Source organism: Macaca thibetana, chromosome 4 (genome assembly GCF_024542745.1).
Source record: "Macaca thibetana thibetana isolate TM-01 chromosome 4, ASM2454274v1, whole genome shotgun sequence".
Classification (NCBI taxonomy): Eukaryota; Metazoa; Chordata; class Mammalia; order Primates; family Cercopithecidae; genus Macaca; species Macaca thibetana.
Genome location: NC_065581.1, coordinates 52,619,527 through 52,644,826, shown reverse-complemented (window position 1 = coordinate 52,644,826; position 25,300 = coordinate 52,619,527). Strand labels below are relative to the sequence as shown.

General features: G+C 37.8%; 1 protein-coding gene across 1 annotated transcript in view; it reads left to right on the top strand.

The window, feature by feature from the left end:
• Positions 1-25,300, top strand: part of PKHD1 (PKHD1 ciliary IPT domain containing fibrocystin/polyductin) — a 463,584-nt gene that overhangs the window by 183,273 nt on the left and 255,011 nt on the right. The window contains 7 exon segments of the mRNA XM_050789247.1: positions 1,067-1,192; positions 3,347-3,403; positions 3,657-3,787; positions 14,249-14,361; positions 15,521-15,626; positions 18,210-18,344; positions 24,879-25,014. Coding sequence (XP_050645204.1) covers positions 1,067-1,192; positions 3,347-3,403; positions 3,657-3,787; positions 14,249-14,361; positions 15,521-15,626; positions 18,210-18,344; positions 24,879-25,014 — 804 coding nt within the window.

Here is a 25,300-nt window from a genome sequence, read left to right as displayed (position 1 = left end):
GTATCCTTGATGAGTAATGTAAGGGCACCTAGTAGTAGGAGAGCTGAGATTGAGGGGAATGTGGAGATCCAGTGTCAATAGTGATGTTAAAGTTGAGAATTTTTTGGATAGTCCCAACTTTAAAAGTCAAATTATTCCATAAACTAAAGTAACTTTTCTAATATCCCAACACTTGGCATCTGTATCTTTCTTACTACCTAGTAATAACACAAAGCTCCCTTTTTAGGATTTATAGTTTAATTATTCAAATAATGGATTTTTATTATTTTAATGTCAGTTTCCTCCATCAGAATGCAAATACACGAATGCAGAGGTTACTTAGTTTCATTCATTTTTATGTTTCCAGCACAATGCTGTGCCCAATTCCTGAAACATATAGTTGATAATCAGTAATTGTGTATTCATTGACTCATCTAGGCCTCATAACCAGATTTGGGGATCATAGAATATGGCTATGAAACCAGTGTAATGATTTTCCTAATTGTCATTTTTTTTTTTTAGCATAGTAGAGGATCCTCTTTAGTTTTATAAACCTATCCAGTTCAAACGTGAGAGTCATGATCCTCAGGCCAACCTTTGGCCTGGCTTACAGTTAGGAATAAGGGTCTCTGGCTATCTTGGGCCAAGAATATTATTGCCTGATAAATTATAAATATTAATTCATAGCTCCAGGTTTCAAAGATCAAGGCTGGCCCATAAGCAGTGCTCTTCATATTATTCTTGACTTCTCATCTGTTGTATTGTGATGAGAGCTGATACCAAAGATGATGGCCAGTTGGAAATCTTGACAGCCATGAGTTCTTTTATTGTTTAGACATACTTTGTCTTTCTCAGATTGTTTTTTTTTTTCTAACACTTGATTGTTAAATTTCACCCTTTTCATTATTGAGTGCCATTGGTTTGAGTTACCCATTCTTTTGTTTTGATTGTTGCTTCTAACTTCTTATCTCCTGAGTTTCATTATTGTGTGGGAGAATGTCTTTAGCTATAGTGTAGCTTCCTTTACATATGGTCAACAGAATCTCAGCAGCCGTTTCTAATTTTTACTTTACTCTTTCCTATTCAGAGTCTTTCATACAGGGCTGCACAGTGAGGAGCTCCTTCAGTAGAGGCCTCAGCATGTGCGGGACCTTGGGCCTGAAGGTGGACAGTAATGTATTCTACAATATTTTAGGTCATGCACTGCTAGTTGGTAAGTGAAACAAGCTTGTCTAATTTCTGCATTCTTGTGTAGGACACAGTTTTTCACAATGAATTCTCTCCAAATTTGTAATTCCCAATTTATAAAAATATTGGCCTTATGATCACTAGAAATGGGCTATAGTAAAAAATTCTAAATTTAAATGTAGTCATCACTGATTGGCTTACTAAACTTTACCTACAGGATACTGATTTTTTAAAGACTAGGTCAGATTAATAAGTACCAGCAATTTTCACAATAATTCTAAGTCACATACATATGTCTTTGTGTAGTCTTACAGACTGTCAAACTTGGTGTTGGCCAAGGATTTAAAAACCTGGAATTCTCTTCTTAATAGAATTCAAGCTCCTGTGGCTTGCTGAAGAAGACCATGTTTCAGAATCTTCAACTGATCACCTGTATCTCCTTCTGTTTCCTAAAATTCATTCCCCTTGCAAAACGCAGAATTATCCTTAAAAATCTCAAATTGTATCATATCACTTATCTCCTTTGAGTTTCTTATTGCTTTTAAAATAGAATCCCAAACTTTTCACCAGACTTAAAAGATCCCTTCAGTGATTTTTGTCTCTATTAACTTCTGTAAACTTGTCTTGTTCTTTTTCTCTTCCTAGTACTCTAGTGACACTAAAATATTTTATTTTAGTTCCTTTAAAAGACCATACTTTTTCCTTCCTCAGGGTCTTTGCACAAGCTCTCTGGCTCTGTTCATGCCACTTACTCTCCTCCTGCAAGATCCTCTCTCCCAGACAAGTCCTTCTGTTTAAGCTCTTTAAGTGCCAATCAGTACTTCTTAATTTAAAATTATATACCACATTTCTGGTCATCTGATTAATGTCTTTTTACCACCAGATTTCTTGAGGACATTGTCTCCTGAATATTTAGCATATTAACTAGTGCATTGTAGATCTATTAGTTGAAGGAAATGAATGAATTAAGGAACAAAGGGTCTCTAGTTTTATCAGAATAAAAAAGTAAATCAGAGTTTTTCACTGAAAGTAAGAATATATTTAACAGTATTTGTTAAATACTGTTTGATATTTAATTCTATAGTATCATCAGTGAGAAAATATATGTTTCATTTAAGAACAATCTATTGAGATAAAAGCTATAAAAGTTCTATTCTGAGATGGAGACTGTCTAGTGAGAAAATATGAATCAGATACATTTGCTTTAAAACACACTCTAGCTCTAAAAGACAAAAAACTAAGAGTAACTGAGGTGATCAGGTGCAGAAAAATCTTTTGATTAGAAAAGGAAAGCCACCGGGAAGTCAACTAACAGTTGTAGGATTGACTTTGTTTGTTCCTACGTTTGTCCATGCAAGGGAAAAGGTGAAACGTCAAGGAGAAATTGAGAAAGGTATCCTAACAGTATTACCTTAGCAGAAAACAATTATGTGGAATAGATATTAACTACGCAAGGAAGAAAACCTGTAGGAGGAATTTAACCTTTAGTGCTTGAATGTTGTGAATTATAAGCTTTTGACATCTATTGTATTACAAGTCAGGGAATTAACATTTTTCTTTATTGATGTGTGGTAGGTAAAGCCCTCAATCTCACACATAACAAGTATGCAAACCCAGACCCATGAAATGACATGAGGAAGCCCAGATACTTCGTAATGAAGGGTTCTTTGGGGCAGATCTTTATTGATAGCACTTAAGTGACTAATTTCTCTATGTAGCATGGCCCATGCCTGCTCTTCTATTCTCTTCTATTCCAACCTCAGTGATTTGAGTGTGAAGGTCCTAGATATCGTCCATCCTGTTCCTCCAGGACATTTCAGATCTTCCAAGGGAAGGTGAGGGCATGCAGATAGCAGGTTGCCAGTTTGAACAGCTAGGAATGGGGTTGGTGTTGACGCAGGATATGTGGCACTTAACAGTAGAGATAGTCACTTAGACTCCTCCTCAAAAGTAAAACAGATCTATTTTTCTGTTCTTTTTATTTAAAATGGACTTCTGAATCCTGATACTCTAGAACTGAAGAGTTCATAAGATCTGTATCTCTTTCCCTAATTTACAGATAAAAACACAAAAACAAAATTAAAACAACCCACACCCAAAGAAGAAGTAGTGTTTCAGCATCTCTTGTTTTCCTAAGTGGCATAAAATATACTCAAGTAACGGGGTCTTTTGTTCTCAGGGACATGCATGGAAATGAGATATATCTCTTGGGAGGCAATTCATGGAAGGAAATATGGTAAATATGTAAATTGATTTTAAATCTATTACATTGTATTTAAAATTGTCATATATTTTATCGACAAGCCTGATGGCAAAATGTTGGGTCCCTTAAGTTTATTGTGCATACTAAGTATTTTATATATATATATATATATATATATATATGAAATACATATGTGAACTCTGATGTGTATTAGTAGAATCAAGAGTGTTGAGTTGTGTACATTTCAATTATGTTTGTGGATTCTCTGGGTTTGTTTAAACATTAGAGTGGTCAGGACATGGAAATATAATAAGAAACAACGTGATCATCCGGGTTTCTGGTGCCGAGGGACTGTCCAATCCTGAAATGTTGACACCATCTGGCATCTATATCCGCAGCCCCACCAATGTTATAGAGGTAAGATCTTCAGATCCACCAGGAAGACCAGAACTGAGAGGGCATAAAGTTCTTTCTCAATCAGGGGTGTCCAGCCTTTTGGCTTCCTTGGGCCACATTGGAAGAAGAATTACCTTGGGCCACACATAAAATGCACTAAGGCTAATGATAGCTGATAAGCTGAAAAAAAAATTGTAAAAAAAAACTCATACTGTGTTAAGAAAGTTGATGAATTTGTGTTGGGCCACATTCAAAGCCATCTTGGGCTGCATGCTACCTGTGGGCTGTGGGTTGGATAAGCTTGCTCTAAAAGTTCTTTAAGGTGGCAGCATTAGTGGTGGTGTGGTATGAAATGTTTACTTGCTGCATATTTGTATCAAGAAAATAATGTATAATTTTGCATTAAACAAGTTCTTTAGGATAAAGATAAGCATTCCTCTCAGGATTCCTGGAAACAGTTTTTTGAAGTAATAGGTAATGGAGCAAAACAAAGTAGATATTGATCGTTTCCTGGTCATTTAGATAATGCAAAGTAAAATATCTCCCTGAACTATCAACTCTGGGTGCTGATTTATGTCTCTCTTGATTCCAATGCCAATTTCTTATTAAACCTTCACTATCTTACTATGTTAATGTGGCCATATTTTGTCCTTTAACAGTATTCAAAACTGAGTCATGAGTTGTATAAGGTCATGTCAGATTCCAGGAGGATGAAGTCCACTTCAATGACCTTGAGTTTTAAATCCCATTATTTAGTACAACTTAACATTGGTTTCTCTTGGTAAATTTCCGTTTAAACATTTAAGACATTAATTTTTTGGGGGAAAATGTAGCTGTAGACCTGAGTGAACAAGTGCATCAGAGTAGTGGCAGGCCATTTCGTTTCCCCTTTTCTAATTATTTTGTCCCATGGATCATCTATCGAAAGAGTTAAAAGCCTCACTCTTCCAGGAAACTCCTGTGAGCATCCACAATGTCATTATGCTGAGTTTCTGAGGAACTCGGAGCATGAGCTTCTTTCTCACTGATCTTTTGTTTTTAATTACCTTCAGCTGAATAACCTCCAGTAAAAGTAGTGGTTATCTCGTCAACCTTCCTTAGATTCTTAATTATGTTTATTCCAAGCACAGTACTTACACACCATTTTAGGTGCCTAATGGGAGTGGCTAATATGCCAGTAAGCAAAGGAAGCAGAACTACATGGACTGTAGGAACCCAGACCCCAGACCTAGGACAGCTGGAGCTGCATTTAACTTGTTTGGCCACTACAGGCCAAAAATCCTCCTAATGCTTATTAGGATTTTTCTTTGTTGTTATTTTAAACTTTTACTTTTAAAATAATTTCAGACTTACAAGAATAAATAAAAGAGTTCCTATGTGCCCTTTCTGGTGTCTGCAAGCTTTTGGGCTTAAGAAACCATGTTTTTGTGTACTTTTCTGGGTAGCATAATGTTGACTACATCAAATGCCTAGAGGAAGGTAAACCCTCAGGGTTGCCCAGCTCACCTGATGTGTGAAGCTGGAATGTCCTTGTCTCTCTGGGTAGTATGTGGTCTTCTGGACAGGAGTACTAGCCACTGGCTGACAAGAAGAAGGGTTGAGCTGGCTGCAGGTGCAGAGAACCAGAGGGTAATCTGAAAAGCTGTGGGTTGCATGAGTCTTTGCAAAATGACCTGTAGAATAATACCCAGTCAGCAATAGAAAAATTGACTCCACAAGTAGCTGCTTGCTCTCCCTCCAATGCTTTCCATTTCCCTTCATTTACTTTCTTACTCTTGTATCCACTTTTCAAAATTAGAAATAAAAATACAATGCATGTGTTTTGAGAATGGAGTTTTAGTAGGTTAAACAGGTAATGTAGATTCTTTAGGTATATTCCTGACATATTCGTCATTGGTGACCTTAAAGTTCTAATTCTATTTTCATTAGCTTTTAGACACTAGCACAATGTCTAAAACATGGTAGTTGCTCAAAAAATGTATTTAATATAATGAATGAAGGTATAAATCTGTAACCAAATTATATGGGGGAAGAAAAAGGAAAGCAAAGAACAAGTTCCAAAGTTCTAAAATCATTTTGATGACTGAAAAATAAGTTTAGTCAGTGGAAGCATTTAGATTCTGTTGGGCTATCAGCATTAAATCTTGCAAAGTCTAGTCCAGTTTTTCAGTTGTGCCATTGGCTTTCTGTTATTCAGGGTTTTTTTTGTATTCTATTGTCTGTGATGTGCCATTAGTTAAAGACATAGGTGATAACTGGGCATATGTGAAAAAAACCTATGCTCCCTAGGTGGGTCTCAAACTCTTGGTCTCAAGTGATCTCCCCACTTTGGCTTTCCAAAGTATTGGGATTACAGATGTGAGCCACCGTGCTTGGCTGAGTTAGTGTTTCTTGTGTCTTGTATGGATGATATACAGAGTACTTTGAAGAACATATTTTAGAAACATACCTTCATTCCAAAGGGATAATAAGGAGGCTTCCACAATAAGAAGGTGTGTGTGTATGTGTGCATGTATTTGTGTGTGTGTGTATAATATATGGAACAGAAAGAGATGTGATAGAAAATTCTGATTAATTCTGATTTTTCTTTATTTTAAACTTGTAATTTTAAAATAATTTCAGACTTATGAGAAGCTGCATTAAATAAGGTAATTCCTATGTTCTCTTCATCTAGCTCACTCCAATGATAACATAACCATAACCATAGTCATGGAGCTGTACCAAGGCCAGGACATTGACTTTGGTATGATAGTATTAATTAAATCAATGCATTTATTTAGACTTGAAGAAGATGGCCTAATGTTTGGGCAACCAACTCTGTAAGCCTAAACTCTCTCTCCTCACATACCTGAGTCTGACCTTGAAATCTCTGAGCTGGCAGGTGGATAGGCAGGGGATATGATTCTTAAGTCTGTGCAATGGTTTGTGGTTTTATATTATTCCCAAATTGCCCTGATGCAGAGCCAGGACCAAACTCTCAGCCACAACGTAAGGAATTCACCTGGGCTTGCAGTCAGTCACCTTTGCAGTTCACTTACCTTCAACCGGCATGGTGCAAATAAATTTCAAGTGTGATATTCCTTTTTAGTTTTGATGGCCACAGGTGGTCTGCTTGTCTCCCTGCCCAGCCTGCAGCTGAGGTGAGTCCAGGGCAGTTTCATTGAGAAGCATAACCTGAGCTTCGTACCTTCTTGCCAGTGAGGACCAATGAGTGGTATGCGCTTGAGTCTCCAGGGGCCTGTGGCATTCCCTGGTATATTTCTTAAATAGGCCTTTGCCATGCTTTCCAAAAGCAAGTTGATGGTGGTTCTTTCGTGCATCACCTGTAGCTTCTTACAACACTTCACGCCCAAGCTGTCTTCCCTCAGCAACTCTAGCACCGGAGTCTCGGACTCCTTTGACAGGAGCTCCTTGTTATCTGTCAAGAGGCTGCATGTTTCCAGAAGACATAACCTATGTGAACCTGTTCTCATTCCCTCTGGCTGGGAAGTCTTTGCTCTCAAACAGCAAGGGACTGCCCACTTCCAGAGCTCAGAGTCTCCCATGTTTATGTAGGTGTTGGAAATTTCCTATGACCAGACCCCTGTTTAGGATAGTCCGTGGAAAAACTCTGAAGAAGAGCCCTTTGGAGACATGCATTTAATTTGAGGAGAATTTGTTCTGGTTTGTGAATCAATTTTGTAAGGAATTCTGTGTTTAAAGGCCCAACCTCAGTTCTCAAGCTTTCCCCACTCAATAGGTAATGCATATTTAAGAGCTGCCTGAAGGGTTAACTCACTTTTTTTCTAGTGACTATAGATGTACACCTCAAGGAGCTGGCTTACTTGGGCAGTTAATTTCTCTCTGGAATTTCTCTTGCTTGAATGTCCATAATACATTGACTTCCGCAAAGAATTGATTTCCACACAAAATTCCCTGCTTGCCTTAAAACCTTCCCCGCAAGCTGCCAGCTGCCTGCATAAATATGTGGTTTTTCCTCATGAATCATTTGTAGCATACACAATTGGAGTTGAGAGTAAGAAGGGCCAGGAAGGAATGTGATCTGACTGTTCAAGTGCTTCTTTTGTAAGAAAAGTGAGTCTTATCAGCTAACAGAGGACCAAAGTTGCAGTCTCCTGCCCACCTATAAATGCGCTTGGAAAGTGTTTATGTGTGTTCACCCAGATGTGCCATAAATGCTAATGGCAGTAGGGCAGATGATTCAACAAACCCATTTATTCAGGGAAACATGTGATTTCTGAGCATCTGGCTGGCCAAGGTGATGAATAAGGTTGCAGTCCTTGGAATATATTTTTGAAATGTAAGAATCTTTTCTTTCCTCATAAAATCTTGATAATGAAACAGCATTTCCTTGGTAATGAAATAGAGCTGTGTGGACAAGTGAGATGATCACTTTTAGCCTCCAGTCCACATTTCTCATTGTATGCTTGCAGACAAGGTGGGTGCTTAAGAAGCCCCCTTCTGTGGCCCTCAGTTATTATGTACCTCTGACCTTTCCCCACGTTCATGGGTACAGAGAGACACACCTAGAGAAGGTGGAGTTTCACTTCCCTGGTGAAAGTTTGTGTTGTGTAATCATGACTGAGAACAACAGCTGTGGTATTTCTTTATGTATCTGCAAGGGCTGAAGAGATACAATGGACACTCATATTTGCCAACTAAGGGACAGTGATTCTTCTTGAGGCCAAGAAGCAGGAGTACATACTCTGTTTTCTAGCACAAGAGAAAAATTGAGATAGCTGATTTAATGCTAATAAATTTTTTTTTAGTGGGAATGCCTGATGCCTCATCTAATAGTTTTAAGTGATATGAATAGTTTCCTGGTAAAGACTATTAAAGCATTCTTATTGTAATTAACCATGTTTTCATATTTAGGCTTGTCTTTTCATCAAAATTTAGTGATGGGATACTGGAAAATGGGTGTGGGTTATTTTGCTAATATGTGACTCCAGTGTAGACTATAGACCAAGGTTTCTCAACTACGTCAACATTGACATTTTGGACTGGGTAATTCCTTGTTATTGAGGCTAGCCTCTGTATAAGAGCACCCCTGGTATCTATGCACTGAATTCCAGTAGCCCTCTTCTCTCTTCTTCATCCTCCCAAGTTGTTACAATAAAAAATGTATCCAGAGGTTGTTAAATGTTGGAATAAAGTCATCCCTGATTGACAACCAGCACTCTATTCTAGGCCACCCTAAGACCATTGAAATCTTAGAAATGGACCTGATTCTTTGGAGTCATGTTAGAATCTTGGATAGTGATTCATCTTAATACTCAATGTGGTCTGACTGTTCAAGCGCTTCTTTTGTAAGAAAAGTGAGTCTTATCAGCTAACAGAGGACCAAAGTCGCAGTCTCCTGCCCACCTATAAATGCACTTGGAAAGTGTTTATATGTGATCACCCAGATGTGCCATAAATGCTATGGCACTAGGGCAAAAGTCACTTTTGGTGAGTACCCTGTGGTAGGTGAGACATGTGATTAGAATTCTAAGTGCTTTTAGGAAATTGGAGAATTGCTCAGACTCTAAAATAATGAAGTGCAGGGGAGACTGGGCCAATTAGTCCACAAAGGAACAAAACATCCTGTAACTGAATGAAAAATGAGGAAGAAAGGGCTGTCTATTTACAAATACCTGGGGTAAGAACCTTTGGGACCCACAGTGAATTGAAGCTAAAGTTAATAAACAGCCCGGGGCAATTGTGTCAGCATGTGCTGGCCTCCCTGACCAGGTCCTGGCTGCTGCCTGCTGGTCAGGCTTCCAGTGTCAGGGGAACTCTGGCCCTGACTCACACTTCCCCCAAAATTGAAGGACTCCAGGGGTTGAGGCATTGGTTCTTTCTGTCACACAAGGCAGGGAATTGAGCGTTATTGGGTTAACGGCAATCTGTTTCAGTTTTCTCCCCCGTACTGTCTTTGCTTGGCTGAATATGTGTGTGTGTGTGTGTGTGTGTGTGTGTGTGTGTTTTCCTTGTGGAACATGTGGTACATTCAGGAGGGAATAGGGTCTTTAAATTCTTCTCCTGTCGGGGGTGCTGCTATATTATCACTGCCAGTGGATCATCCAGGTTCAGAGAGTTACACTTAATAATACCTAAAGTTGGCCAGACATGGTGGCTCATGCCTATAATCCCAGCACTTTGGGAGGTCAAAGTGGGCGGATCACCAGGGGTCGGGAGTTTGAGACCAGCTTGACCAACATGGAGAAACCCCATCTCTACTGAAAATATAAAATTAGCTGGGCATGGTGGTACATGCCTGTAATCCCAGCTACTCAGGAGGCTGAGGCAGGAAAATCACTTGAACCCAGGAGGCGGAGGTTGCGGTGAGCCAAGATCGTGCCATTGCACTCCAGCCTGGGGAACAAGAGTGAAACTCCATCTCAAAAAAGAAAAAAAAATAAATAAAAAATAAAAAAAAGAGAAAAGAAAAAAGGAAAAAAAAAAAACACCTAAAGGCCTTTCATTTGGAAATTAAAGTCAATAAAAAGATTAGTCTAGAATGACTGAAGCCATAGGATGAAATGAGTTTACTTAGTCTAAAGATAAAGAAACACAGAATAGCTACAAGTAAAAGGGTATGGAGTCCTCACTCTCAATCCATCTTTGCTGAGAATGTAGTAAAACTCCCCAAGCTGTGTGAAAGGCTAGTGCAAGACCCTGTCCTTGGATAGGTCAGAACTTCCTCATTAAATTCTAACCCTTGTCTGCATCCAGTCCATAGCCCTATTGTCTGCACTGATAGTAGATGACAACTGCAGATAATCTTAGTCTTTTCATCTGTCATTGCTCAAAATTCCTTTGTTAGAAGCCAGTCCTCATCAACATGTCTGAGCCTTAATAACACTTGATCTCCATAATGCTGAAATTTCAGAACCCTCGTCCTCCTTAAATGTACTCTTCAAAATGTCATGTCTTCTTCCTACTCTTGGGAAATGTCCCACACCCCTACCCATGTATCTCTCTGTGCACTCTAAGCTGTGCATGCTTTTTTCCCCATGTGGTGAGAATGAGAAGGATTTTACATTCTCTGGATTTGGGGTGTGGAAAGAGCAACTCCTTAGTTAAATTTGGCCTGCAAAATGCTCTCCAGATTTGGAGGAATCAAACACTACCCCTGGTGCCTTAAGGATTAATTCCCTTTTTTTTTTTTTTCCTGGTGACTATAGATGCACACCTCTAGGAGCTGGCTTACTTGGACAGTTAATTTCTGTCTGGAATTTCCCTTGCTTGAATGTCCATGATACACTGACTTCTGCAAAGGATGTTGTTCAATATGTTGTCTCCACTATTGGGGAGGTCACAGCAAATGCCTGTTCTGCCCGTGACCTGGTGACAAGACTTCGCCTTGTACTCTCTTGTTTATGTTTCTTCACTTGCCTCCTATCATTGGGCATCCTGCCTTTGGGTCCTACCTTCATTTCTCTACTCTAGTCTCTAACTTTTCCAGGCTTGGACTTGGGTGGAGCTGGCTCTGACAACTATTTGCTCTGTGACTTTGGGAAAGTTACTCAACATCTCTGAGCTTCAGTTTCTTTGCTATGAAACTGTAATAATAATACAAAACTCATAAAACTATTATAAAAATGAATGAGACTCTAAAATCCAGTACCTGGAGTGTAGTGCCTTCTCTGTAGATTTTCACTGTGAGTGTTATTATTCTACTCCATCATAACTTAAAAAAATAAATACTTCTAAGGAAAAGAAAAAAATCCAACATAAGTATAACTTGCACTGAGCTGGGCAATGCTTTTGCTAGGTACCTAGCAATGGCTTCTTCCCCTGATTTCTAGGTCTCTATCCTCCTTCAGTTTTCAGCAGTGGCTTCCATTTGCAGTGGGTTCCCAAAGCAACTCATGGCAAAAAGCTTCACCAGGAAATGGTTTTTCTAGTGTTTCTGTCCTCTTTTAATGTCTCCTAGGAACATTAGTAACCCTTAGCGTTACTCTCTCAATCACCTCTAGAGAGGCAGTTCTCAAAATGGGGTCAAAATATCACCTGCAGCAGACCTATCGGAGCACCCTGTGATGCCCAAGAGTACAGAATACTTCCTCATCATCTTTCCTCATCCCTTCCTCATCACCCCCCTACTAAATCAGAATATCTGAAAATCTTTGGCTAATATACCCCCAGGTAAAGGCTGCTGGATAAAATATAGCATGTCTGGTCAAATTTAAATTTCAGATGGTGTTTGGGACACACTTATACCAAAATATTTTATTTTTTATCTGAAATTTAAATTTCACTGGGCACTCTGTGTTTTTATTTGCTAAATATGACAACTCTACCAGGCTGCACACTAAAGTTTCAGAAACTGTTCCAAGGCGATGCTCACAGCATAGTCCCCACTGAGCCCTGCATAGAGGGCTGCACTGAGTATTATTTTTTAAAGAAAGGCATTTAATGTCTTGTTGAGTGGCACAGTGTCATAGCCCTTATGACTCCCCATTCTCTTTACTGTGACCTTGCTGCCAGTGTTCAGGATGAGATCTCCAAGCCCCATAATTTGTGTTCCCAGGATTGAGTGACTTTCAAGGAGGATGATCCGGGCATTCCTTGTCTCCCACCAGCCAGGCCATGGAAAACCCCCAGGTGATCAGGGATGAATCATGTGGGAGCCTTGGAGACTCCCTTCATCCATGTAGCACAGGGCTTACGCCTCAGCAGCCTGTTCCTTAATTTCTGTTCTCCAGGTAGACATGGGCATCTTGGCTTTGGACAGCCACTCAGGCTGAGAGAGGTCAGATGCACGTGGGCACATAGGAAGTAGTCTCATGGCTTGATCGATTGGCCCTTCGTTCCTCCCACTAATAGCATCACTGCAGCGCAGCAGCCTGATAGGGCCCCTGATTTTTCTGAGTTCTTTCTCCCTGATGGTAAAGAGAGGGCTTGGGATTCTTAAGATGTGAGAGTACTGAGAGAACTCAGATGTGATTCAGGAAAGCAGAAATAGAAACTTTCATAGAATAGCCAACATGTTATTTACTATGTTGCCTGTAGTTGAGGTTGCAAATTCAAATACTGCAGAGACTAGGCAGGCATCATAAATGAGTGAAACAGGAAGGGTGAGGACTGTGGAAAAATGATCCACAGTCCAAGAAGGCAGGCCCTTCTTATCTTCAGCTGACCCGTAGCTACCTGACAGGAATTTGGGCTCAGAAAAGCTGAAAGTCTGAATTTTTTATTAAGTCTCTTGGTTTGAACATGTTGGAAACAAAAAAATGTGAACATTGGGTAGGCCAAAAAAAAAAAAAAAAAACAAAACAAAAAAACCCAACATCTATATACAGTCTTAAACCTTTAGGAAGTCAGTTTTTTACTCTGTCTTAAGACTATATTGCATAGGGATGAACATATTGTAGGTACTTCATTGAATTTATAAAGATAACCTCATTGTGTTCAGTTTGATCAGAATTAGATCCCCAAACTCATATGGTCCAACAGAGAGAAGTCAGATTTTATATGAACACATAAAATACATGAAATTATTTAGATAGTAAGACCTATAAAGAAACATCAAGGTGAATTAATAGTCTATTCAGGACAAGAGCACTTCGAAGAGATTAGAGCTTTATTTGAAATCAGTCACTTTGTCTTGGAACTAAGTCATGACTAGTCCAATCATGTGGCCTTCAGCCCGTAGACAAATCATTGATTTGTTCAAAGATCCAGAGAGAACACATTGTGTGGGCTTGATTTCAAGGTATACCTTTGCCTTGGAGAGCTACCATATACTCTTGCATTCACCAAAGAGTAGGATCTTAGATGTCATAAGTAAACTCACTGTGGGAACATAGAAGGAGGCTTGAACATGAGAAACCAGTTATTAAGATGGGCAAATTGCAGTCTAGTTGAGCTGGCTGAAGGAAGAAGAATGACAATATTTTTATTAGTTCATTCTCGCATTGCTATGAAGAAATACCTGAGGCTGGGTAACTTATAAAGAAAAGAGATTTAATTGGCTCATGGTTCTGCAGGCTATACAGGAAACATGGAAGCATCAATTTCTGGGGAGGTCTCAGGTCTCAGGGAGCCTTTACTCACAGCATAAGGCAAAGCAGGAGCAGGCATCTTACATGGCAGGAACAGAAGCAAGACAAGGTGGGGGCCACAAGGTGCTGTACACTTCTAAACTACCAGATCTCACGAGAACTCACTATGGTGAGAATAGTACCACGGGGAACAGTGCTAAACCATTCACGAGAAACTGACCCCATGATCCAATCACCTCCCACCAGGCCCTACCTCCAATACTGAGGATTACAATTCAACGTGAAATATGGGCAGGGGGACAGATCCAAACCATATCAATATTTTTGTTCCCAAAAGGAAAAAAAGAATAAATGAGTCTATAATAGAGTTTTAATGTACTTTGGCAGAAAGTGAATATAAAAGTGGGATGAGCACAAACAAGAGTCTTTCTTTCCAGCAACCTTATCATACATGGGGTAACTATTTTTCAACTCTCCCTAATTTCTGTAGGGGAACAGAGTGTGTGGTGCTGGCTATGGCTACTTTTTCCATCTCGTGACCAACCAAACATCACAAGCTCCACTTCTTTCCTTCACTCAGAACATTGCACATTCTTGTACCAGGTAACTTTGGGGATATTCATCTACATTTTGGCTGTAAGTCTTATGATTTCACATTTTTCTCTAGAATGCGCACAATGAGAGCACTTTTGGCATTTGTTCAAGATTTGGTGATGTTCCTGTGTATTTTCTGAAACTGCTTTTTTGAGGTATAATTGACATACAAAAAGCTGTTCATATTTAATGTATACAACTTGATGAGTTTGGAGATAAGTGTACACCCCTGAAACCATCATCACCATCTATGCCACAAACATCTATCACCTCTGTCCTCCAGCCCTCTTTATTTGAATTACTATTATTACTGTAAGAACATTTGACACAAAATCTGACCTCTTAGCAAAATTTTAAATATAGAATACAGTATTGTTAATTTTGCTGTATTGTATACTTTGGCATTTTGCTGTACAGTATATCTCTAGGACTTATTCATTTTGCATAGTTGAAACTTTGTACCCTTTGACTAATACTTCCCATTTTCCCCTCCTCCCAGCCCCTGCCAATCACCATTCTACTCTCTGCTTCTATAAGTTTGAATATTTTAGATTTCTCATTTAAGTGCTATGATGTACTATTGCTCTTCTGTGTCTGGCTTACCTCATCCAGCACAGTGTCCCCCAGGTTTATCTGCATTGTCACAAATGGCAGGATTTCCTTCTCTTTAAAGGTTGAATAATATTCCATTGCAAGTATATACCACATTTTCCCCAGCCGTTAACCTATTGATGGACATCTTGGCTGCCTCCATGTCTTGGCTTTTGTATATAATTGTGTTAGCATTATTTTCTAGCTCATAACAGTTTTGATGGTAAAGGGAAGAGAGTCACATGAAAAGGCAGAAGGACAGAATGTACCTTTTGTGGCCAGAGAGAATTCAATGGAGAGAGCAATTAAACTTCCAAAAATAGGCAGAGCCCCTGGGAGGCTGGTGGACTTGGGCTCTGGAGTAATCTGCATTTTGTTGGGATTTGGGTGTAGGTCACAGAGGGTAAAAGTGGGAGGGCTAAGGGATGGTCAAGAACAGTCAGGGGGAGGGTCACAGATTCTATGTACCTTCACTCTCCCTAATACATTACTTTTACTTTGTATTTTTCAACAAGAAAAAGTAGGAAGTTAGAAACATAAAAATTGGCTTAATTTCATTCTTTGTTTCACTTTTTAGGTATGGTCTCTTTGTATACCCTAAATTTCAGCCACCTTGGGATAATGTCACTGGCATCACCCTGTTCCAGAGCTTCACAGTTTGGGAAAGTGCAGGTGGTGCCCAGGTAAGTTATTTTGTTGTTGTTATTGTTGCTGTTTTTTAAATTAAAACTGTCACTTGTTTTCTCACAGCAATTCATTATGCATATCTACTTAAATGGGAATGACTTGCCCTTGAGGGGAGCATTGCTGTGCTATCACAATTTTGAAGCACCAATGGATCATAGGTGCTTGTAGAATAGTTGTTAAACAAATTCCTAGTCACTAATCCAGGGTTAGGTCATTTTCTCCATTGTGTGTTTTTTGGAAACACTAGTAGAGAGCAACAGAATTATAGAGATTTATAATCAGGAGAGATCATAGAGGTTACCTATTCCTTCCTTCCATCCCTACTTAGAGATAGAAATTAAGGCTAAGAAAGGGAAGCGACTTGTCAAAGGTCACACAATTGGTTAGTAGTACAACCAAGTGCAGAATTTAGACTCCAGAAGTTGTGCATTTGATGTCCCAATATCCTGAAGAATACATGCCCCAGTCTTAAGAGAAAGCACTGTTTGTCATTAGAACACAAACATTCTAGCTCAAGATACCATTCTTACTTTAGTCAATAAGCTAAATTTTCTTCTATTTTTTTCTTAAAGGAGAAGAAAAGGTTCAATCATTTACTCTTCATTTTCCCAGTGATTTTCTTATAAGGAAGCTTTGCATGCTCACCATTAACAGCAACATATAAAAATTATTCAGGGCCACTATTTGATGCAATACAGACAAAATTACATACACTTTGTCTCTGCCTAGAAATCTGGAGCATAAGATATATAGATGAAGAAATATGTTCGTAGAGCTTCCAGGAAATAGAATACAAACATATAATAATGTCACAATAAGGAAGTCAAACATTTATTTCATATATGCAACAAAAGAAAGATAATTGTGGATGAAGAAAGCCCAAAAATATATAATTAGGATAGCTAACAGGTGGAGTCCAAAATGTATTTAGTATTTTGTTCTCATTTAATTTTATAAAATGCTTCCCATGAACACTATAAATATTGTAGGGGTAACAAATCTAGTGGAAACATTTGTTGAGTGCCTTCTTATGCAGTGAAGTAATTTATACCTGCAGGGGCTTAAACTCTGTCTCCCTGCTCTTGAATAGCCTTGTCCTAGAGAGAATAATCTAGTAAAATGAAAATACTAAAAGATGCTATTAAAGCCATTTTTTGAAGTTCTGCAATCAGAAATGCTAAACCTGTGAAGGAAAAAAAATACAGAATTACAGCTTGAACTGTTGTGCACTCAAATTTGATCAATCAAAAAGTTTAAATAATAAAAAATATTCTTGGAATTGCACTTTTATAGTGAAGAATAAGGCAGAAATTAAATAACATAATAGCAGCAAATTTAAAAAGTAAACTTCCCTTGAACTATACCAAAAAAGAAGAATGAAGTAAGAAGATTTATCCTTCCCTATTTTAAAACTTGCTACAAAGCAACAATAATCAAGACAGTGTGGTATATGGGCCCAAAGACAGACATAGATGTCAATGAAATAGAAGTGAGAGTCCGGAGATAAACCCATACATCTATAAACATGATTTTTGACAAAGGACGCCAAGACCATTCAATGTGGGAAATATAGTCTTTTCAACAAATGGTGCTTGTACAACTAGATAGTCACACACAAAAGAATTAAGTTGTATCCTACCTCATACTACTTACAAAAATTAAAATGGGTCATTATGTATTAGTAATAAATAAAATTAGTAAAAAATTGGTCAAAGACATAAACATAACTCTGTCTCCCAGACCAGTGGTGCCTTAGTCCCTTTGTGCTCCTGTAACAGAATAATAATATTTGGGTAAATTATAATAAACAGAAATTTATTAACTCATGATTCTGGAGGCTTGGAAATCCAAGATTGAGAGGCCAGCATCTGCTGAGGACCTTCTTGCTGCATCAGTCTATAGCAGAAAGGCAAAGAAGGCAAAGAAGGAGCAAGTGATAGAACTCACAGCCCCAAGTTTTTTTGTAATCAGCACCAATCCATTCATGACCTACACACCTCCTAACACTTACATCAGGGATTAAGTTTCCAAAACATGCTTTTTGGGGGACAGGCTTAAACCATAGCAAGTAGGGAGCTTACAACTCTACCAACCTAATTTTGTTATTACATGACCCCTGTTTGGGTTATCATAAACAATGTACATAACTGTGAATCTGTAGTCATGCTGAGCTACTTATTTCATATTTGCAATCTTCTGACAATATGGGTTAATATATAATACACTGAAGAAAATGTTAAGCACTAGAGTTCTTGGGTGCGATGTTTTTCTCTGCTACCTTTGTGTGATTTGGCCACTCCAAGTTTATTTTAGATATGTGGAGAATTCACATTTATCTTTTTAACGTATTGGTTATTATGAGGAAAAATGAAAAGCGCGAAGAGGTGTTACCAAAGGAGACTCATTAGTGCTGACCTCACAGCAACTTTAGGATACCTGTACTGACATTGATGGACAAAAGGTGCTTTAATGCAACATAGCATGCTTCTTTATACTTAATCAATAATTTTAAAAACTACAGGAAGTCTGCAAGAAAAACCAAGCCTCAGACCTTTGCTGTAACATGTTGTATTTTATAGATTTTTAGAAGTAGCAATCTTCGCCTGAAAAACTTCCAAGTTTATTCATGCAGAGATTTTGGAATTGACATCTTGGAAAGTGATGCAAATACTTCAGTTACTGACAGCTTATTACTTGGTCATTTTGCCCACAAGGTAAGTGCCTCGGTGTGGTTGTTTTAGGCTGTCAGTCACAACAAAATTACATGTGCTGGGCCTCCTGATGATCCAGGATATGCAATTCTAATAGCATTCTTTGGTGAATCTCGTATTTCATTGGTAAAAGTTAAAGGAGCTTTTTATTTGTAATAGTGGTGATATTGACAATAGAACTCATATATACACAGGGCTTCAATGTTATGAGTACATATAAATCACAAAAGTCATGAGTAGCTTACAGAATTTTATTTGTTTGCAATTTAGAATTATTACTCATACAGAAAGAGGTCAAATCATGAAATACAGATTTGCCTAGTTCATTATTTTGTATGTGATTCACTAATATGTGCCTACATATGGATTTCTACATGATAAAAATCAGACTCTAGATGACTTCTCAGGGTACAAGAATGCAGATGGGGCAAAGAGTACTACCAGGTAGGAAGCACCAGTTCCTCGGGGAGGTTCATGGCTGCCATTGGTCTCTTAGGCTTCAGATCTATAATGGATCCTCTATGTTCTTGTTTTCATTAGAGCTACATTCATACTAGTCATCACATCATTATGAAAATCATAGATTTCTTGGGAGCCAAGGAAAGAATATTCTCTTCAGTTTGTTCTTGAGTGCTTAATTCAATTGAAATTTAAATAAGTTTTGATTCTTATACTTCTAATGAAGATTATTTCATAGCTATAGATAAAAATGTGAAGATTTTAAAAGTCATTTTCTTATAGAGCTACATTTTCTTGGATTTAACTCTCAACTTTTCTTAGTAAAATCTCCTTTGAACTATCCTTTTCAGGAGACAAATACCTGGCAGGGTTTTTGTTTTTGTTTTGTTTTTCCTCTAAAAGGATGACCACCTTGAGAGATGATTCTTCTTTTCAGACTGTGTAGTTTTCAAGAGAGGATGGTACCCAGATTTAGATTCTGTGATGCTGTGGTACATCAGAGGTTCTTAACTTTTCCAGAAATAACCTTAGAGTAGATGTTAAAAACAAAATTCCCAGCAAACTGAGCAACTGTCTTGGTAAATTAATGTTGCAGTATCTTAATTGATGTTAAATAGACACCATAATTAATGAGAAAGTGACATAAATTAAGATACAAATTATGACAAAAGGGTGCCTATCATGAGATAATCAAAAATAATCACACCCTTGGGGTGTGATTCACTGGGAAAGTAGTACAGCTGAGGGCCTTTCAGGCTCTTAAGTAAGTACAGGACAAGAGTCCCCTGATGGAAAATGTTAAACAGTTTTGTTCTAGGGGATGTCTAGATGCTGGTTAGTTATCCAAATCATAAAACCACATAATTAAAGAGCCAACTATTACCTAAGAGATGATCTGGTTAAACTTCTTGAATTTAGGGGAAAATGGAGGCTTGGAAAGTTGAATGGCAGTTTAAGGTTCATGCCTAGTATTGTGGAGCTAGGACCACCCTGATACCCTCCCACTCCTGGTCAAATATTCTTCAACTGCACATGGAAAATGGCTTTGGCAAAGGACATTTATTAGCGCCCATACCAATGTTCCCTGAAGTGTTATTCATGAAAGACTAGCCCTTGGATAGTGTCTGGAAAAAGAAAATTCTTTGGTTATAATTACATTTATGCTGTGCTGGTTACCGTACCCTCTATTTCCCAAAATCTCAAACAAGTCCAGAGATGTAATGTACAGCATAAGCATTAGAGATAATAAAATTGTATTGTGTCAGGGAATTTTGTTAAATAAGTGGATTTTAGCTGCTCTTGTCACAGAAAAGTAACTATGTGAAATGACAGATATGTTAATTTGCTTCACTATAACCTGTGTGTACCCTGTAATATCATGTTGTAAACCTCAAATATACAGAATAAAATTCATTGAAAAAATATACTAAAGGCTATGAGAAATTCTAGCATCAAAGTGAATAAGCAAAAAACATCTATTATCTTTACTTAGCACAGTATTTTTCAGATTTATTTGGGAACCACTGTGTTGCCAGGTGTCAGTTCAAAAAAAAAAAAAAAAAAAAGAAAGAAAAAGAAAAAGAGGGTGCCTGACCTCTGTGGTTATGGGACTCTGATTTTAGCCTCTATCTTTTGTGCCTTCCATTCCTTTAGGAATTAACCCTTTTTTTTGAGACGGAGTCTCTCTGTGTTGCCCAGGCTGGAGTGCAGTGGCGCCATCTCGGCTCACTGCAAGCTCCGCCTCCCGGGTTCACGCCATTCTCTTGCCTCAGTCTCCTGAATAGCTGGGACTACAGGCACCCGCCACCATGCCTGGCTAATTTTTTGTATTTTTAGTAGAGACAGGGTTTCACCATGTTAGCCAGATTGCTTTCCATCTCGTGACCTCGTGATCCGCCCGCCTGGGCCTCCCAAAGTGCGGGGATTACAGGCATGAGCCACCGCCCCTAGCCAGGAATTAAGACTTTTAAAGAATTTGGCCTGACCATTGTTAGACTTTCCACTCACATATAATTGGTGGCATACAATTATCAGTGAGTCATATCCTAAAATAAACATTACTTTCTGGAAGAACTTTTTATCATTAGAAGGAATTTTTTTTTTCCTGTAAGCATACCTGTATATGCGTTGGTACTCTCACAGCCAATGTTACCTTTGTATTGAGATGAATAGAATAATTTTCAGTAAGAATGGCTTAAATATACAAGATAGAGATGTGCTATAGCATGACGGTATATCCTAGTTTGGGTGAGTAGTTTGTTTATACTTATTGTCCCAGCATTCTAATTAACATACCCTTTCACACTAAAAAAAAAGTCTAATTTTAATTTAAATGAGTCACCCTACTTATCGAAGTATCTGTAGGATGGCTGCCTTGGTTGTTATTGTAATTAATTTGAGCAGATGATGCTACTTTAAAAAATATCTTCTTCAGACAGATGCTGATGGAGCTGCTTCATTCTTCCTCCTATTTCTCTGGGGGTGATTTCCCATTTTCACTTGTGGATTTGTCTTCTTCAATTTAGACCTTTCATCTTTTTGTTTCCCTAAATTCTGTTGTAGGGCCCCTTCTCTTCTCAATATACTAGCTCTCCCTGGGAGAAATCTCATTTTCTCTAGTGGTTTCAATTACCTTCCACATGCTGATGTCTCCCATATATTTGCATTTATTTCTACCATCTTATTTTGCGCTTTCAGTTTGCAATCCGTTTTTGGTTTCTGTTTTTTTCTTCTTTTCTATTTTGATTTGTCTTGCATACCATCTTTTTATATTTACTCATTTGAAAGTTATCCATTCTGTTATGATTACTTTAGCTGTTGGCCTTAAGTTTTTAATGTGCCTGCTTGTCTTAACAAAGTCTAAATTACATCAGCACTGTTAAACTTTACATAAGCAATACAAGGACATTAAACTCCTTTAGCTTCTTTCCTTACCCTTTCCTCTTCTATGATACCTTTCTCTAGTATTTGTCCTACTTTTTAAGGTAAATGTTTCATGGAAATATAACATTTATGGAGAAACGTGCACAAATCACAGGGGAATAGCTCAATGGATCTTTAGAAAGCAAACCAACCAGGTATATGTATACAACTGAGAACAAGAAATACAGCTTTGCCAGAGAAAGATCTTGCCTCTAAAAAATAAAAACTAATAATAAAGGAATGAACGTTATCAGCTCCTCTAAAGCCTCTTCATGTCCCACCATTCAACCCCACTCTACACTCCCTAGCCAAAGGGCAAGCATTATTCAGCCTTCTATCCATATAGATTAATTTCTCCTGGTTTTGAACTTTGTGTAAATGGAATCATAAAGCATGTAACTCTATTGTACCTGGCTTCTTTGGCACAACATTGTCTGTGAGATTCATTCATGTTTCTTTGTGTTACAAGTATTTCTTCTTCCAATCATTGGGTAGTATTCCACTTTATGACTCAACCTCAATTTTTTTAAAGCATATAGCTATTGATGGACATTTGATTGTTTTCATCATTTGTAAATTTGGTTATTTACAAATAATGATACTATAAGCATTATTCTATATGCCTTCTGGTCTTCATGTGCATGCATTTCTGTTGACTATAAGCCAAGTTGTAAAATTGCTGGATCATCGTGTAGCTTTAGTGGATAATGCCAAGCAACAATCCAGAATGTTTATGCTTGCACCAGCAATGTATAAGAAGGGTTTCAAAGCTCCATCTTGGAATCTCCCTAGAACATTATCCTGGAGATTTCCTTCATGTCTGTCTAGTATTGGAACTCTTGTTTCTGATTTGTACATTTTCCTCCTTTCTGACTTAATGCCTCAATTTGAACATAGCCTAAGGTAAATTTCTGAAAAAAAAAAAAAAAAAGGAAACAATGGAAGGTAAAAGTTCTGAGCTGTATATGGAGACCCCTTTATTAGCAGATTAGCAGATTGTTGGTTATAGGATACCAGGTTGAAGTTCATTTTGCACTGAAAGTTTGAAGGCAATATTCCATTATCTTGTAGCTCCTTCTGCTCTTGAGGTTGAATAGCTTTAAGATACTCAGATTTAGGGCAGGAGGCAGCAGCTCACGCCTGTAATCCCAACAGTTTGGGAGGCCAAGGTGTGAAGATCACCTGAGGTCAGGAGTTCAAGACCAGCCTGGCCAACATGGCGAAACCCTGTCTCTACTAAAAGTACAAAAATTAGCCAGATGTGGTGCATGCACCTGTAGTCCCAGGTACTCAGGAGGCTGAAGTAGGAGAATCACTTCAACCCGGGAAGTGGAGGTTGCAGTGAGCCAAAATCACGCCACTGCACTCCAGACAGGGCAACAGAGTGAGACTGTCTCAAAAAAAAAAGATACTCAGATTCCAGTGATTTTATATGTAACCTTTTATTTTTTTTTTTTCTCTCTAAAAGCTCTTAGGAACTTGTCCTTGTCCCTGGTGTTTTGCAATTTCAATAGGATGTACTTTGCTGTGGCTCTTTTTCTAAACATTGTCCTAGATACTGAGTGGGACTTTTCAGTCTGGAAAATTATATCCTTTCCTTCTGGACAGTTTTCTTTAATTATTTCTTTGATAATTCTTTCCCCTATATTTTCTTCTTTTCCTTAAAACTATGATTATTTAAATATTGGGCCTCCTGGAATGTTTTTCTTGTCTTAATGTTCTTACTAATTTTCCATCTCTTTGTCTTTTTGTTCTACTTTCTATGATATTGAGTTTCCTTTTTCTACTCTCCTATTTTTTTTTCTAAAAATAATATTTTAGGCTTCTCTTTGTTTCAAGGATATAATATACTTATTTCTCCGAGGCCATTAATTATAGTTTTTGTTTTCTTCTGATTTCTAGACTAGCTTTGTGTCCACTGGGTTTCTTTTCTGCTATTTGTTTATTGTTTCATCATTTTTCATGTTGGGAGCTATTGAAAAAAATTCTGGTAATCCTCAAATGTAAGACTATTTTTAACAATGGAACAGTGAGGCACTAGCAACTTGATTGCATAGTGTTTGTCAAAGAGATTTTGTGGAAAATCATGAAAACACTTATTGTTTCTTTCTTTTCAGACTTTTTGTTAAAGTTTTTAAAATATATTAATATACAGCAAAACTGACTTTTTGATGTACAATTCTATGAGCTTTAACACATGTACACATTTGTGTGACTACCATCATCACAATCAAGACACAGAACAGTTGCATCCATTCCAGTTCCTTGCTCCATCTTTGTAGCCACAGCCTCCTCTTCACTAATGTATTCTCTGTCACTATAGTTTTGCCTTTTCAACAGTCATATAAATGGAGTCATAGAGTATGTAACCTTTTGAGACTGGCTTCCTTCACTCCTGAATGCCATTGGGATTCATCCAACTTGTTGCATGTATCAATATTACATTCCTTATTATTGACGAATAGTATTCCATTAGATAGATGTAATGCAGTTTGTTTATCCATTCGTTTATTGAGGTGCATTTGGCTTGTTTCCAGATTTGGTGATTATAAATGGAACTGTTAAGGACATTTGTGTCAGGTTTTTATATAAATGTAAGTTTTCATTTCTCCAAGGTAAATACCTAGGAGTTGAATTGCTAGGTCATATAAGGGCATGTTTAACTTTATAAGAAACTGCCAAACTTTTCCACAGTGGCTGTCTCATTTTGCATTCCACTAGAAACATAGGAGAGTTTTAATTATTTCTCATCCTCATCAGCACTTACTATCATCATTGTATTTTTGTTTATCCATTCTAATAGGTGCATAGTGTATTTCAGTGTGATATTAATTTGTATTTCCCTAGTGAATAATGATGTTGAACATTTTTTTTCCTGTGCTTATGTACTATCTGTATATTTTCTTTTCTGAGTTATCTTTTGAAGGTTTTTTCCCCTAATTTTTGAATTGCATTGTGTGTTTTCTTACTGTTGAAATCTGAGAGTTCTTTCTATATTCTGGATATAGGTCCTTTGTCATATGTGTGATTGGCAAATATTTTCTCTTAGTCGATAGCTCACTTTTTTATCTTTGTTTTTATTCATGCATTATGAATTGTATTTCATGTGTCCAGTTTTCTTATTTTGCTTTCATCTTTTTTTCTTTTAAATCACAGGGAAGTCTGTGTATGTCATCTGGGATTAAAACTCCTAAAAGATGGGAACTGATGGTGTCTAACACAACCTTTGTTAATTTTGATCTCATCAACTGTGTAGCCATTAGAACCTGTTCAGACTGTTCCCGAGGACAAGGTAATTATGTGAATAGACAGAAAAGATGATAAATAAGGCCAATATTCAAGTCAGTATTATAAATAGTGGCAAATATTTTGTGAATCATTATCTCTTTCAGTTATAAGATTGCATCAGTAGAAACTGTTGCTTAAATTTCCTAAAAGATATCCTGGAGATTCTCTCAGTGCAGCTTCTGCAGCTCCCTGTCCTCCTCCTATTACGGTGCCTATCACATTCTATCATGATGGTCCTATGTCTCTGCTGGACTCTGGCCTTCATAAAGGCAGAGATCATGTCTTTCTTG